Source organism: Rutidosis leptorrhynchoides, chromosome 10 (assembly GCF_046630445.1).
Source record: "Rutidosis leptorrhynchoides isolate AG116_Rl617_1_P2 chromosome 10, CSIRO_AGI_Rlap_v1, whole genome shotgun sequence".
In the NCBI taxonomy this organism is placed as follows: domain Eukaryota; kingdom Viridiplantae; phylum Streptophyta; class Magnoliopsida; order Asterales; family Asteraceae; genus Rutidosis; species Rutidosis leptorrhynchoides.
Window position 1 is genome coordinate 69,774,974 of NC_092342.1, and position 17,833 is coordinate 69,792,806.

General features: G+C 32.9%; 1 protein-coding gene across 1 annotated transcript; it reads left to right on the top strand.

Moving 5' to 3' along the window:
• Window positions 1-15,923: 15,923 nt before the first annotated feature.
• Window positions 15,924-16,781, top strand: LOC139870362 (uncharacterized). The gene is made up of 2 exons (XM_071858173.1): window positions 15,924-15,960; window positions 16,066-16,781. The coding sequence occupies exons 1-2, from the start codon at window positions 15,924-15,926 to the stop codon at window positions 16,779-16,781; spliced, it is 753 nt and encodes a 250-aa protein (XP_071714274.1).
• Window positions 16,782-17,833: the final 1,052 nt, after the last annotated feature.

The window sequence follows — 17,833 nt, forward strand, 5'->3', positions numbered from 1 at the left end:
CGTACGTGGTAATATCAAATCCTTGGGTTCGTAACCCTCTAAGTTCTGTCTTGAGCTTATTGACCTCGGTTCTGGGACGGTACTTCTCGTTCATCAAGGGCTTGAATGCTGACCACGGTAGTGCGTACGCATCGTCTTGTCCCACTTGCTCTAGATAGGTATTCCACCATGTTAACGCAGAACCTGTGAAGGTATGTGTAGCGTACTTTACTTTGTCCTCTTCAGTACACTTACTTATGGCAAACACCGATTCGACCTTCTCGGTCCACCGTTTCAATCCGATCGGTCCTTCGGTTCCATCAAATTCCAAAGGTTTGCAGGCAGTGAATTCTTTGTAGGTGCATCCTACACGATTTCCTGTACTGCTAGATCCAAGGTTATTGTTGGTATGTAGCGCAGCCTGTACTGCGGCTATGTTTGAAGCTAGAAAAGTACGGAATTCCTCTTCATTCATATTCACGGTGTGTCGAGTAGTCGGTGCCATTTCCATCAAAATAGTTAAATGGAACAAGTTAATCATACAGAATATTAAGAGTAGTTAATAGTATTTCGTAGCATAATATGAACTCATTTATAAAAGCTTTTTCTTCATATTAGCGTTTTATAAGTTTAAATTCGGGTAGTACCTACCCGTTAAGTTCATACTTAGTAGCTAATATACAATTCAACTACTACAATTCTATATGAAAAACTGATTATAATAATATTTCGCGTTTAAACTTTTATACAATATTTTACAAACTTACAATACCGCTTATTTTACATAAAGCATGAAATATAGCACACAATAACTTTGATACAAGATAGTTGTGAAGATAATTCTAGCTAGTACACAAGTCGTTCAGCAAAGGCAATAAAGACACGTAATTCATACGTCCAGAAACAAGTCATGCATTCTGGTTTTACTAGGACTACTTCCCATCCTTGGTCTTGTGCAACATAACCGTTATGGCCGTTGATAAGACAGCGTGTTGTAACATCGTCAAAGGGACGAGGGTTACGTAATGTCCAACAGTCCCGTAATAATCTAAAAACCTCATTTCTTACCCCAATTACCGACTCCGTCACTTGTGGAAACGTTTTGTTTAATAGTTGTAGCCCGATGTTCTTGTTCTCACTTTGGTGAGAAGCGAACATTACTAATCCGTAAGCATAACATGCTTCTTTATGTTGCATGTTAGCCGCTTTTTCTAAATCACGAAGTCCAATATTCGGATATATTGAGTCAAAATAATTTCTTAACCCGTTGCGTAAAATAGCATTTGGGTTCCCCGCAATATATGCGTCAAAGTAAACACATCGTAACTTATGGGTTTCCCAATGTGATATCCCCCATCTTTCAAACGAAAGTCTCTTATAAACCAAGACATTCTTGGAACGTTCTTCGAATGTCTTACAAACTGATCTCGCCTTAAATAGTTGTGCCGAGGAATTCTGGCCGACTCTAGACAAGATTTCATCAATCATGTCTCCGGGTAGGTCTCTTAAAATATTGGGTTGTCTATCCATTTTGTGTTTTTAAACTGTAAAATAGACAAGAGTTAGATTCATAAAAAAATACTTATTAATACAAGCAATTTTTACATATATCATAAAGCATAAGAACACTATATTACATATATTACACCACAGGAATACAACTATCTTATTCCGACTCGCTCGTTTCTTCTTCTTCGGTTTTGGTTCGTTTTGCCAAGTTTCTAGGGATATATGATGTTCCCCTAATACGAGCCGTCGTTGTCCACATTGGTTTAGAAAAACCTGGTGGTTTAGAGGTTCCCGGGTCATTGTTACAACTTAAGGACTTCGGGCGTTGACGATACATATAAAGTTCATCGGGGTTGGAATTAGATTTCTCTATTTTTATGCCCTTTCCCTTATTATTTTCTTTTGCCTTTTTAAATTCAGTTGGGGTAATTTCTATAACATCATCGGAATTCTCGTCGGAATCCGATTCATCGGAGAATTGGTAATCCTCCCAATATTTTGCTTCCTTGGCGGAAACACCATTGACCATAATTAACCTTGGTCGGTTGGTTGAGGATTTTATTTTACTTAACCGTTTTATTATTTCCCCCACCGGTTCTATTTCTTCATCCGGTTCCGATTCTTCTTCCGGTTCCGATTCTTCTTCCGGTTCCGACTCTTCTTCCGGTTCCTCTTCGGGAACTTGTGAATCAGTCCACGAATCATTCCAATTTACATTTGACTCTTCATTATTATTAGGTGAGTCAATGGGACTTGTTCTAGAGGTAGACATCTATCACATAATATCAAACGCGTTAAGAGATTAATATATCACATAATATTCACATGTTAAAAATATATAGTTTCCAACAAAATTTGTTAAGCAATCATTTTTCAAGTAAACACGGTCGAAGTCCAGACTCACTAATGCATCCTAACAAACTCGATAAGACACACTAATGAAAAATTCTGGTTCTCTAAGACCAACGCTCTGATACCAACTGAAATGTCCCGTTCTTATTGATTAAAAACGTTCCATATTAATTGATTTCGTTGCGAGGTTTTGACCTCTATATGAGACGTTTTTCAAAGACTGCATTCATTTTTAAAACAAACCATAACCTTTATTTCATAAATAAAGGTTTAAAAAGCTTTACGTAGATTATCAAATAATGATAATCTAAAATATCCTGTTTACACACGACCATTACATAATGGTTTACAATACAAATATGTTACATCGAAATCAGTTTCTTGAATGCAGTTTTTACACAATATCATACAAACATGGACTCCAAATCTTGTCCTTATTTTAGTATGCAACAGCGGAAGCTCTTAATATTCACCTGAGAATAAACATGCTTTAAACGTCAACAAAAATGTTGGTGAGTTATAGGTTTAACCTATATATATCAAATCGTAACAATAGACCACAAGATTTCATATTTCAATACACATCCCATACATAGAGATAAAAATCATTCATATGGTGAACACCTGGTAACCGACATTAACAAGATGCATATATAAGAATATCCCCATCATTCCGGGACACCCTTCGGATATGATATAAATTTCGAAGTACTAAAGCATCCGGTACTTTGGATGGGGTTTGTTAGGCCCAATAGATCTATCTTTAGGATTCGCGTCAATTAGGGTGTCTGTTCCCTAATTCTTAGATTACCAGACTTAATAAAAAGGGGCATATTCGATTTCGATAATTCAACCATAGAATGTAGATTCACGTACTTGTGTCTATTTTGTAAATCATTTATAAAACCTGCATGTATTCTCATCCCAAAAATATTAGATTTTAAAAGTGGGACTATAACTCACTTTCACAGATTTTTACTTCGTCGGGAAGTAAGACTTGGCCACTGGTTGATTCACGAACCTATAACAATATATACATATATATCAAAGTATGTTCAAAATATATTTACAACACTTTTAATATATTTTGATGTTTTAAGTTTATTAAGTCAGCTGTCCTTGTTAGTAACCTACAACTAGTTGTCCACAGTTAGATGTACAGAAATAAATCGATAAATATTATCTTGAATCAATCCACGACCCAGTGTATACGTATCTCAGTATTGATCACAACTCAAACTATATATATTTTGGAATCAACCTCAACCCTGTATAGCTAACTCCAACATTCACATATAGAGTGTCTATGGTTGTTCCGAAATATATATAGATGTGTCGACATGATAGGTCGAAACATTGTATACGTGTCTATGGTATCTCAAGATTACATAATATACAATACAAGTTGATTAAGTTATGGTTGGAATAGATTTGTTACCAATTTTCACGTAGCTAAAATGAGAAAAATTATCCAATCTTGTTTTACCCATAACTTCTTCATTTTAAATCCGTTTTGAGTGAATCAAATTGCTATGGTTTCATATTGAACTCTATTTTATGAATCTAAACAGAAAAGTATAAGTTTATAGTCGGAAAAATAAGTTACAAGTCGTTTTTGTAAAGGTAGTCATTTCAGTCGAAAGAACGACGTCTAGATGACCATTTTAGAAAACATACTTCCACTTTGAGTTTAATCATAATTTTTGGATATAGTTTCATGTTCATAATAAAAATCATTTTCTCAGAATAACAAATTTAAAATCAAAGTTTATCATAGTTTTTAATTAACTAACCCAAAACAGCCCGCGGTGTTACTACGACGGCGTAAATCCGGTTTTACGGTGTTTTTCGTGTTTCCAGGTTTTAAATCATTAAGTTAGCATATCATATAGATATAGAACATGTGTTTAGTTGATTTTAAAAGTCAAGTTAGAAGGATTAACTTTTGTTTGCGAACAAGTTTAGAATTAACTAAACTATGTTCTAGTGATTACAAGTTTAAACCTTCGAATAAGATAGCTTTATATGTATGAATCGAATGATGTTATGAACATCATTACTACCTTAAGTTCCTTGGATAAACCTACTGGAAAAGAGAGAAATGGATCTAGCTTCAATGGATCCTTGGATGGCTCGAATTTCTTGAAGCAAAATCATGACACGAAAACAAGTTCAAGTAAGATCATTACTTGAAATAAGATTGTTATAGTTATAGAAATTGAACCAAAGTTTGAATATGATTATTACCTTGTATTAGAATGATAACCTACTGTAAGAAACAAAGATTTCTTGAGGTTGGATGATCACCTTACAAGATTGGAAGTGAGCTAGCAAACTTGAAAGTATTCTTGATTTTATGAAACTAGAACTTTTGGAATTTATGAAGAACACTTAGAACTTGAAGATAGAACTTGAGAGAGATCAATTAGATGAAGAAAATTGAAGAATGAAAGTGTTTGTAGGTGTTTTTGGTCGTTGGTGTATGGATTAGATATAAAGGATATGTAATTTTGTTTTCATGTAAATAAGTCATGAATGATTACTCATATTTTTGTAATTTTATGAGATATTTCATGCTAGTTGCCAAATGATGGTTCCCACATGTGTTAGGTGACTCACATGGGCTGCTAAGATCTGATCATTGGAGTGTATATACCAATAGTACATACATCTAAAAGCTGTGTATTGTATGAGTACGAATACGGGTGCATACGAGTAGAATTGTTGATGAAACTGAACGAGGATGTAATTGTAAGCATTTTTGTTAAGTAGAAGTATTTTGATAAGTGTCTTGAAGTCTTTCAAAAGTGTATGAATACATATTAAAACACTACATGTATATACATTTTAACTGAGTCGTTAAGTCATCGTTAGTCGTTACATGTAAATGTTGTTTTGAAACCTTTAGGTTAACGATCTTGTTAAATGTTGTTAACCCAATGTTTATAATATCAAAAGAGATTTTAAATTATTATATTATCATGATATTATGATGTACGAATATCTCTTAATATGATATATTTACATTAAATGTCGTTACAACGATAATCGTTACATATATGTCTCGTTTCAAAATCATTAAGTTAGTAGTCTTGTTTTTACATATGTAGTTCATTGTTAATATACTTAATGATATGTTTACTTATCTTAATATCATGTTAACTATATATATAACCATATATATGTCATCATATAGTTTTTACAAGTTTTAACGTTCGTGAATCACCGGTCAACTTGGGTGGTCAATTGTCTATATGAAACCTATTTCAATTAATCAAGTCTTAACAAGTTTAATTGCTTAACATGTTGGAAACATTTAATCATGTAAATATCAATCTCAATTAATATATATAAACATGGAAAAATTCGGGTCACTACAAACTTGGGATCACTCAGGGGGACTAAACCACCCACGCGTTCATCTCTCGTAGTTGCATAACCCGTCCCCCAACTACTGCCCTGGAAGAAACCCGGACCAATCCGAGCGCATGGCCAGTAAAACCCCCCTCCCCGCTTAATGATGTATCCTAGGGGATACACACATAAAAGCACCATTTTTATACAGAAAAATGGATCAAAGATCACAAAAGATAACAATATTTTGCGGTTTTTAGCATTTATCGTCCAGCGTTCAGCAGGCCGCCCAGCGTCAATCGTAAGCCCTGCAGGCAGCTTCTATGCTTAAGCCCTTTTTACTAGGTGCGTGAGCAGCACGCAGCCACGTCAGCTACACCAAGTCGGTTCCGGATATTTCGCACAACAGATTCAATCAGCGATTGACACGTGTATCCCGTGAATTTTGGACATTCTACGTCTATAAATAGACCCCCTGGGCCACCACATTTCACATCTGAACTTCAGTCAGAGAGAAGTACACTTTCTCTCTCACACAGTTCTTTCTCACTCTAAAACATTAACCACTTAGCAGCAGAATGCTACACGGATCAATTACAGATTGATACACAGATTGATTGAGGCCACCTCACGGATCTCTCATCCGTGTTCCGGGTCTGCAGGGATTATTTCCCGAGGGCAAACATCAATCAACATACAATCATTCTACGTTAGGCGGATAGTGTCCTGTACTGGTACCTTACACCCGCTATACGGAAAATCGTACCAACATATGGCGCCATCCATTCTAAAGGATCACTCAACTCTCAAGAGCACCAAGAAGCGTAATCGTAAGATAATACCTATTGAAGCAAACATGATACACTCATGGCAAGCCGGACAACGGAGGAAAGCAGAAACATTAGAAGATTGGAAACAGGAGTCGGTTGCTTTTCCTTCCATGTTTAATACCAATCCATCTGATGCTTCTGTAGTGATTGAAGCTCGTATAGAAAATTGTGTTGTTGGAGGAATATATACTGATACAAGAGCAGGGGCAGATAATCATGTATGAACATTGTTTTGTACAATTGCCAGAAAGAGTTAAGGAGAAGCTGAAAGACACGTTTGTTCCCTTAGCAAGTTTTACTAATGATCCGTCATGGTCAGAAGGAAGCATAGTTTTAGAAGTAGTATTGGGAAAAACACCATTTAAACGAACAGCTCATATCGAGTTTTTGGTTGTCAAAGCGAATTCACAGTATAATGTCATTTTAGGTCGATCAGCTATGATGACATTTGGGGTTGTGACGTCAACGATGCACGGAATGATGAAATTTCCCACACCGGCTGGCAACGCCACGCTATACGCTGAGCGGAAAAGAGCAATAGAATGTATACAAATAAATAGAACTTTTGTTAATCTAATTGTTCATGAAGATGAGTCAGTATCACCAAATCCAGAATTCCCAGATCAGAAAATCATTATTGGAAACACAATAGCAAAAGAAACAAAAGAAAAATTTTACAAAATTTTAGCAACCAATATAGATGTTTTTGCGTGGTAAGATTCTGATATGACCGGAGTACCACGTCATATAGCTAAACATAAGCTCGGTGTGAATCCTAATATCCCACCAGTATGTCAAAAGAAAAGAGGCATGACCCCAGATCGAACCAAATTTCTTAGAGAAGAAGTTAAAAAATTAGTGGACGCTGGGATATTGAGGGAAGTTAAATACCAGACATGGGTAGCAAATCCAGTGATGGTTAGAAAGCCAGATGATGTGATAAAACCGACCTTTAAATTTTACAACAAAACTAGCTAATAAATATTATCACACTACGGGCAACTGGTCCCGATCGTGCAGCAATAGATACTGACAAGTCAAGTTCGTTCCACAGGGAGAAGCGTATTCAAGAATTTAACGACAATTAATTATACTAAAAAGTGGGTTTTAATTGGTTTTTGATTTTGGATATAATTAACTAAATTAATAACAAAAATAAAAATAAATAAAAATATAAGAAAGTGTATTTACTTAGATTTCGTCCCCCTCGTTGATATGAATCATAGAAAATTCATAATCAATATACTGTGGATTGTTGTTAAGTCCGGTTACAATATTATATAGTATATAACTTCGTGATAACCTTTCGATTTCATAAAGTCCTGATTTACTAAAATTCAACTTAACTTTCGCTAATCTCATTTTAACAAATCAACTATACCTGATCATTCGAATTGTGATTCAACCTAGTTTTAACTTTCATTAAAACCTAAACTAAAATGGTTTCCCTTCTTATAATTTCATGACTATATAAATCTTAATACCACCAAATCACCAAATCCGTATTCTAATATTTTTGTCAGGAATATAATCCTACGTTTTGTCTAGATCACAAATAGTGTTGAAGCATATTTTATATATCACCAATTTAACTTTCGCTAAACGATTTAATAAACTATGTGACGGGGATTAAGTATTAAATTTACATAATAATGGATCTTTTGATTGAACACAATATCTAAAATGACTAAAATAACAATTGTAATTCTTAAAATGTTTACTTTATATATTTTTCTTTCGAATTTATATAAAATCTTACCTAATTAAAATTAAATCTAATTTTCATTGGATCTTATTTTAGATAGTTAACTATGCCCTGATTATCTAAATTGAGACCTAGCCTAGTTTTGGCGAAATCGTAACGGTTTCCCTTTTTACAATTTCACGATTATATAACTAATGATATTACCCAAACCACCGAATCATATTTCTAAATTGGTGTTAATAATTTAATCATAAGTTCGTCTAAACCACTTTTAGTGTTAAAGCATAATCTATATCAATAAAAATAACTTTCGCTATTTTTATCTAATAAATTAAGTGATAGGGTTAAATATCTAATTATATAACAATGGTTCTTTTAACTAGGCACAATATTAAAGATACTCAAAGTTACATTTTAATATTCTAAATGATAACAATCCATAATCGAGGGGTTCTACATCTAAGCAAACACGGGGTAAACTAACTAATCATAATAATGGTACGCGAATAAAAATACAAACATAATATAGTAAGCATGGCAATAATAACAATAATAATAATTCTAACAAAATGATAGTAATAAAAATGCTACAACTAATAATGATAACAATAACAATAATAATGATAATAACGATAATGAAAAAATTAAATGGAACAACTTACAAACAAAGCTTCAATTTATTAACTGCAAATGGTAGAAATGGAAAATGACAGCATCCGTGCACACGAACAATATAACCCATACAATACTGAAACTATCCTAATTGAACTTGGAAATAAATAAGTCAGAATTAAGATAAAATAAATGTGATACGGAGTATATAAGGATATAGTTTAGAACAGTAGTATACTAAAATTTATCTATACTACCTACTACTATCCTACTGAGTGTTTTCTATATTCCCCTCTCTCCTCCGCAACTTCCATCCTCTCTTTATAATCGAATTCAGAGATTTAAGATTTATATTATTATTATTTTATTTATTATCTTATTAAAAGTGCATCTTGAAACTCTGTACTAGCATTGAACCGGCCGAAAGTAGCAACTTTTATATCATAAAGTGTACCGCCCCATGTTACTGTGTCGGACTAAAAAAAATGTTGCAAGAATACGAGTTTCGTGTAACTTTTCCTTTTTGCTTGTACGTGATTTGTGCAACTTTGTTTCTTGGCCCACATGATTACAAAATTCGTGTAATTGAAATTTCAAATTACTAAGATTCCTTTTGATATTTTCAACTTTAGCACCTAATCTATATCTTCATTTTCAACGTTACCCCATGAATTTTGAGAATACATGAATATGTATTTTTCTTTTCTTGATATATATTTATTCTGCCGAAATTATCGTTGTTTTTAACCGATCATTTTTCTCTTCACTTTAGTATACTTTCTTCGTTTTTCTCGTGAAATATGAATCGAATGTCTTCTTAAACGATAAAAGTATATAAAATGTAATTGATATTGCGTCGAAATATATGTATGTTTAAAGCAATATCAAATTACCCCACACTTGAACGTTGCTTGTCCTCAAGCAATAACATATTTTCAATAGATCGGAATACTACATATTTTTCCATATCAATTATTAAATCACACACACACGCCACACGAATTGAAAACACACGCATTATGAAATGAATTGAAAACACCACACGATATTTATTTGATCACACACACCACACGAAATAAAATTCTGGCAACAGAAACAAAGTTGAAATTCGTGATTAAAATCTCACGAAAAGTTATAAATTTGGATCCTTAGGGAAAATTAGACCTTGTGAAAACGTTTTATGATTTTGAAAATTTCATGCTAGTTTTTACACTAGACACGTTTTTCGGTTTTAACCTCAAATTCCGATTGAGGGTAACTGAAAACCGAAGCTTCAGTCGACGATTAGCAAGCTATCCGCCCCCATGATTGTAGTATCATGGAACTCTTAACCGGGCGCCCCCTGACGCGATATTTTTATCGGTCTTTTATGACAATTTGTACATTTCAATTCAAGGGTTAAAACTGCAAAGACTGAGCTATCGCGCGGGACAGATCCTACTCCAGCTAATGCACCGTAATCGGTCTTGCACTGGATAGCAACTCGGATTTACCCTACCAAGTTTATTTTTGGGTTGAAAGTTCAAGACTTTCTCTTCCCACGGTACTTTTATATCGTGATATGATATTAGTAGGAAATGATATAGTTTAGGAAGTATGCTATACCAAGTAAAATGACATTTGGAAGACTTGACTTCCTTTAAGGATGGACTTGATTCATCCTTTATTGCTCCATTAATGGGATAACAAGTTTATACATTCCAAATCAATGGCATCTGCAATAAACTTCATAGAAACATGTGATAAATGGTTCTAAAATTATATGGGTTTATAAATTTCGTTATACTTGGTTTTCTTTTTATATGTTTTAATCAAATAACTGATGTATATTTGTTTAAAAAATTTCAAAATTTTTCGTAAAAATGACCAAGTTCTAAGTTCTCGAGAATTTATATCCCCACCCCACACTTAAGATTATGTAATGCCCTCATTACATAAAATCAGATAAAATGTATAAATTTGAGAGGACAAAAAGTGTAAAGGTAGTTAGAACTTCCTTGATTATAAATTGGAGATCGTAAAATGCTTATCGTATGAACATATTCAATCCTTTTATTACAATATAAATTTGGTGTTTCTTTGTGTTGAATGCATCATCATCGTAAGTACCTGTCGACAATCATGTTAATCACAAAAAAGATGGGGCTGTACTTCAATAGTACCAAAAAATTTACCCCACACTTAAAATTTTTGTATATATATAAACAAACAAAAATATAATAAACTAAAAACACAATTATTTTTTTTCCCAACTTAGTAACTAATTAAAATTTTAAAATATCATTTATAAAATTTATATTTCTTATAACGAAAAGTTCGGTTGTTTATACCTGATCTTTATCCGTCCATAAATTTTAAAATTCAATTTTTAAAATTAATGTATTAAAAAAAATTAAAATTTTTAAAATTTTTGAGAAACAATAATAAAAATAAACACATGTTTTTTTTTTACTTTTTATATAATTAAATTTTTAAATTCATTTATTTAAAAAGATCAAAATTTAATATATATATATATATATATATATATATATATATATACATATATATATATATATATATATATATATATATATATAAATCACACTTTTTTTAAAAAAATAAAATAAAATTTTAAGCACACAAATTTTTTTAATTTTTTTTTAACTTATTGATTTTTTTTTTCAAACACGTGAAGAAAAACACAAATCAAACATGATTTTTAATGAGTCGTTTTCTCGACTCGACCCCATAAATTTTTTTTTTTTGCCTAGCGGGGTCAAATTTTTCTATATTTATCAGACGACATGTAAAATCAGTGGAGAAAGTTCCACGAATCAGAAGAGTGAGCCATTCATTTACACCTCGGGTGGTATATAATATATCATATAATTCCTTTTTCAGTTGACCGAAAAAGGATGACTTAACCCGAGAGTCAACGTACAACTCTTCTCTAAGTGTGGCTTGCAGTAAAAAGTTTACTCTTTCAGGTGGATCTTGTCCAAATGGATCTTCATACACCGTTTTCTGTCTATTAAACTCGTGAGGATATATAGAATTGGTTCCTTTATATCAAGTTCGTCACCCTCTACGATTTTGGATGATTCCACCACTTCAATCCCCGGAATAAAAACTTCGTCATTATCAAGATCCCATGAATACAAAATTGTATCCCAGGTTTCTTCTTCATCAATATCCGACTTAAGCATTTCAAATGTGGACATAACTGGGGTGGCAGGTGGTATAATAATAGTAGGCTCAACACTCTCCACCTCGGGTATCTGCGTATTACCCCTCGAATCAGCTAGTGAATTAGCCGGAAAAGTGTCCGGCTCCCTTTCTTCAATTTGCCGGAGTAGACTGCTCATGGTCCTCTGTAAACGCTCAATGGATTTTTGTTGGCCCACTAGTGCTTCTTGCAAATTTTGGCTCCGTTCAGTCTCATTTCTCATGAACTCTAAAATTACATCTTCTAAATTCGACTGACTCTCCTCTCCTTGTTGAATTTGAAAGTGTTGTTGAGATGAATCCCAGGATGAGTTACTATCTTCATAATAATCCCATGGTTGGTCCATGGGGTCACAATGATACATAAGATTATCATCACACTCCTCAGACATATAGTAACCTCCATAAGTCTCACAAACACCTCTTGGTTCAACCCTAGCTTCCGAAGAACCCATATACCAATCATCATTCATACCCATGAAAACCGATGATTCACCCGATTTTTGGACATCATACATGGCTTCCGAAATCATATAATCATACCCAGCCATATTATACCTGTAACCTAGATGCAATCACACCACAAAAGAAAAACAAAATAAACAAAAACAAAAATAAAGCAGGTAACTTTCGTGAAAATAACTTCCCACGAAAGGATCGAATAACTAAAAGTCTATTAAAATCTTTTAAACCAAACCGCTCCCCGGCAGCGGCGCCAAAAAGTTGATGTGATAAAACCGACCTTTAAATTTTACAACTAAACTAGCTAATAAATATTATCACACTACAGGCAACTGGTCCCGATCGTGCAGCAATAGATACTGGCAAGTCAAGTTCGTTCCACAGGGAGAAGCGTATTCAAGAATTTAACGACAATTAATTATGCTAAAAAGTGGGTTTTAATTGGTTTTTGATTTTGGATACAATTAACTAAATTAATAACAAAAATAAAAATAAATAAAAATATAAGAAAGTGTATTTACTTAGATTTCGTCCCCCTCGTTGATATGAATCATAGACAATTTATAATCAATATACTATGGATTGTTGTTAAGTTCGGTTACAATATTATATAGTATATAACTTCGTGATAACCTTTCGATTTCATAAAGTCCTGATTTACTAAAATTCAACTTAACTTTGCTAATCACATTTTAACAAATCAACTATACCTGATCATTCGAATTGTGATTCAACCTAGTTTTAACTTTCATTAAAACCTAAACTAAAATGGTTTCCCTTCTTATAATTTCATGACTATATAAATCTTAATACAACCAAATCACCAAATCCATATTCTTATATTTCTGTCAGGAATATAATCCTACGTTTTGTCTAGATCACAAATAGTGTTGAAGCATATTTTATATATCACCAATTTAACTTTCGCTAAACGATTTAATAAACTATGTGACGGGGATTAAGTATTAAATTTACATAATAATGGATCTTTTGATTGAACACAATATCTAAAATGACTAAAATAACAATTGTAATTCTTAAAATGTTTACTTTATATATTTTTCTTTCGAATTTATATAAAATCTTACCTAATTAAAATTAAATCTAATTTTCATTGGATCTTATTTTAGATAGTTAACTATGCCCTGATTATCTAAATTGAGACCTAGCCTAGTTTTGACTTTCGCCAAAACTTAAATCGTAACGGTTTCCCTTTTTACAATTTCACGATTATATAACTAATGATATTACCCAAACCACCGAATCATATTTCTAAATTGGTGTTAATAATTTAATCATAAGTTCGTCTAAACCACTTTTAGTGTTAAAGCATAATCTATATCAATAAAAATAACTTTCACTATTTTTATCTAATAAATTAATTGATAGGGTTAAATATCTAATTATATAACAATGATTCTTTTAACTAGGCACAATATTAAAGATACTCAAAGTTACATTTTAATATTCTAAATGATAACAATCCATAATCGAGGGGTTCTACATCTAAGCAAACACGAGGTAAACTAACTAATCATAATAATGGTACAGGAATAAAAATACAAACATAATATAGTAAGCATGGCAATAATAACAATAATAATAATTCTAACAAAATGATAGTAATTAAAATGCTACAACTAATAATGATAACAATAACAATAATAATGATAATAACGATAATAAAAAAATTAAATGGAACAACTTACAAACAAAGCTTCAATTTATTAACTGCAAACGGTAGAAATGGAAAATGACAGCATCCGTGCACACGAACAATATAACCCATACAATACTGAAACTATCCTAATTGAACTTGGAAATAAATAAGACAGAATTAAGATAAAATAAATGTGATACGGAGTATATAAGGATTTAGTTTAGGACAGTAGTATACTAAAATTTATCTATACTACCTACTACTATCCTACTGAGTGTTTTCTATATTCCCCTCTCTCCTTCGCAACTTCCATCCTCTCTTTATAATCGAATTCAGAGATTTAAGATTTATATTATTATTATTATATTTATTATCTTATTAAAAGTGCATCTTGAAACTCTGTACTAGCATTGAACCGGCCGAAAGTAGCAACTTTTATATCATAAAGTGTACCGCCCCATGTTACTGTGTCGGACTAAAAAAAATGTTGCAAGAATACGAGTTTCATGTAACTTTTCCTTCTTGCTTGTACGTGATTTGTGCAACTTTGTTTCTTGGCCCACATGATTACAAAATTCGTGTAATTGAAATTTCAAATTACTAAGATTCCTTTTGATATTTTCAACTTTAGCACCTAATCTATATCTTCATTTTCAACGTTACCCCATGAATTTTGAGAATATACGAATATGTATTTTTCTTTTCTTGTAAGTTCACATGTGGATTTCAGATAAACAATTCTTGATATATATTTATTCTGCCGAAATTATCGTTGTTTTTAACCGATCGTTCTTCTCTTCACTTTAGTATACTTTCTTCGTTTTTCTCGTGAAATATGAATCGAATGTCTTCGTAAACGATAAAAGTATATAAAATGTAATTGATATTGCGTCGAAATATATGTATGTTTAAAGCAATATCACCAGATAACACATGGAGGATGTGTGTGAATTTCACAGACATAAATAAAGCATGCCCAAAGGACAACTACCCTTTACCAGAAATAGATTGGAAGGTGAAATCTGTAAGCGGATATCAATTTAAATCTTTTTTGGATGCATTCAAGGGTTACCATCAAATCCCCATAGCAATACGGGATCAGAATAAAACAGCATTCCACACACCAGATGGAATTTTTTGCTACATCATGATGCCTTTTGGATTGAAGAATGCAGGAGCAACTTATCAGCGTATGATTGATAAGGCGTTTAAAGATCAAATAGGTAGGAATGTGGAAGCCTATGTTGATGATATTGTTATCAAGAGTCATACAGAAGAAGGTATGCTCGAGGATACTCTTGAAACATTTGAATCATTACGAATAGTTAATATGAAGTTGAATCCTAAGAAGTGCACTTTTGGTGTGAAAGAAGGCAAATTTTTAGGTCATATTGTCACAGAGAGAGGAATTAAGGCAAATCCAAAAAAAATTCAAGCAATTGAAGATATGGTATCTCCAAAAACAAAAAAATAAGTGCAAAGCTTAAATGAAAGATTGGCAGCCTTAACAAGGTTTTTATTCAGAGCAGCAGATCGATCATTACCATTTATGAGGGTCTTAAAAAGTTGTTTGAACAAAAAGGATTTTATGTGGACGAAAGAAGCTGAAACAGCTTTTCAGGATGTTAAGCGACTCTTAAAAGAGTTGCCTACTTTAACTGCACCAATAGCAGGAGAAACATTAATTTTATATATGGCAGCGTCGGCAGAAGCCATTAGTTCAGTTTTAATCGCAGAATAGAATGGGGTACAAATGCCAATATACTTTGTCAGTAAGATATTACAGCAAAGTAAAGTTAATTATCCGCCAATTGAAAAATTGGTATATGCTTTAACACACACAGCTAGATGACTCAGACGTTATTTTCAAGCCTATCCAATTCTCGTCTTGACAGATCAACCAATAAAGCAAATTTTGAAACATCCAGAGTCGTCAGGACGTTTAGCAAAATGGGCGGTTGAATTGGGAGAATATGAAATAAATTTCTCACCACGACATGCAGTTAAAGGGCAAATTTTGGCAGACTTTCTTTTAGAAACAACTGAAAAGGGGGATTATTTGCAAGATGTTAAAAGCAGTAATTGCATGTGGGAACTGCACACTGATGGTGCATCAAGTGAGGAAGGATTTGGTGCTGGATTGGTGCTTACCAGCCCGGAAGGGGAAGAACATACGTATGCACTAAAGTTTTGTTTTTATGCCTCTAATGACGAAGCAGAATATGAGGCATTGCTTTCCGGCCTCCGCATAGCGTCTGAGATGGGAATAAAGCATTTGCGTGCATATGTAGATTCTCATATTATAGCACAACAAGTTAATGGAGCATTTAAAGCAAAGGATATCTCAATGAAAAAATATTTGCAATTGGTTGAAAAGATTTCAAAAAATTTTGAAACTTTGGAGGTTGTGCAGATATCAAGAAATAAGAATAAAAAGGCAGATGTTTTAAGTAAGTTAGCAACATTAACATTTGACCACTTGCATAAGAAAGTTTTGGTGGAAGTTTTGAAGGATAAATCAATTGATGAAAAAGTGGTAGCAGCAACAGTTGAAGAAGGAGGACCGTGTTGGGTATGTGAAGTATTTGCAGGACGGAACATTGTCAGCTGATGTCACAGAAGCAAGACGGATAAAGGTAAGTGCTCCGCTTTACGTCTTGGAAAATGACGTGCTTTATGGAAAATCTTTCAATGGTCCAAAATTTGAAGGGTTTAGCACCACAACAAGCAACAGAGGTGGTGAAAGAGATGCATGAAGGTTTGTGTGCACATCATTCTAGTTATAGAACTGTTGTAGGACGGATAATGCTGAAATGTCCCGTTCTTATTGATTAAAAACGTTCCATATTAATTGATTTCGTTGCGAGATTTTGACCTCTATATGAGACGTTTTTCAAAGACTGCATTCATTTTAAAACAAACCATAACCTTTATTTCATCAATAAAGGTTTAAAAAGCTTTACGTAGATTATCAAATAATGATAATCTAAAATATCCTGTTTACACACGACCATTATATAATGGTTTACAATACAAATATGTTACAACAAAATAAGTTTCTTGAATGCAGTTTTTACATAATATCATACAAGCATGGACTCCAAATCTTGTCCTTATTTAAGTATGCGACAGCGGAAGCTCTTAATAATCACCTGAGAATAAACATGCTTAAAACGTCAACAAAAATGTTGGTGAGTTATAGGTTTAACCTATATATATCAAATCATAATAATAGACCACAAGATTTCATATTTCAATACACATCCCATACATAGAGATAAAAATCATTCATATGGTGAACACCTGGTAACCGACATTAACAAGATGCATATATAAGAATATCCCCATCATTCCGGGACACCCTTCGTATATGATATAAATTTCGAAGTACTAAAGCATCCGGTACTTTGGATGGGGTTTGTTAGGCCCAATAGATCTATCTTTAGGATTCGCGTCAATTAGGGTGTCTGTTCCCTAATTCTTAGATTACCAGACTTAATAAAAAGGGGCATATTCGATTTCAATAATTCAACCATAGAATATAGTTTCACGTACTTGTGTCTATTTTGTAAATCATTTATAAAATCTGCATGTATTCTCATCCCAAAAATATTAGATTTTAAAAGTGGGACTATAACTCACTTGCACAGATTTTACTTCGTC

Coding starts and splice junctions, on each gene's coding strand:
- LOC139870362 (XM_071858173.1), top strand. CDS start 15,924: ATGCCAATATACTTTGTCAGTAAGATATTACAGCAAA. Junction 15,961..16,065: donor CAGTAAGATATTACAGCAAA/GTAAAGTTAATT, acceptor TCGTCTTGACAG/ATCAACCAATAAAGCAAATT.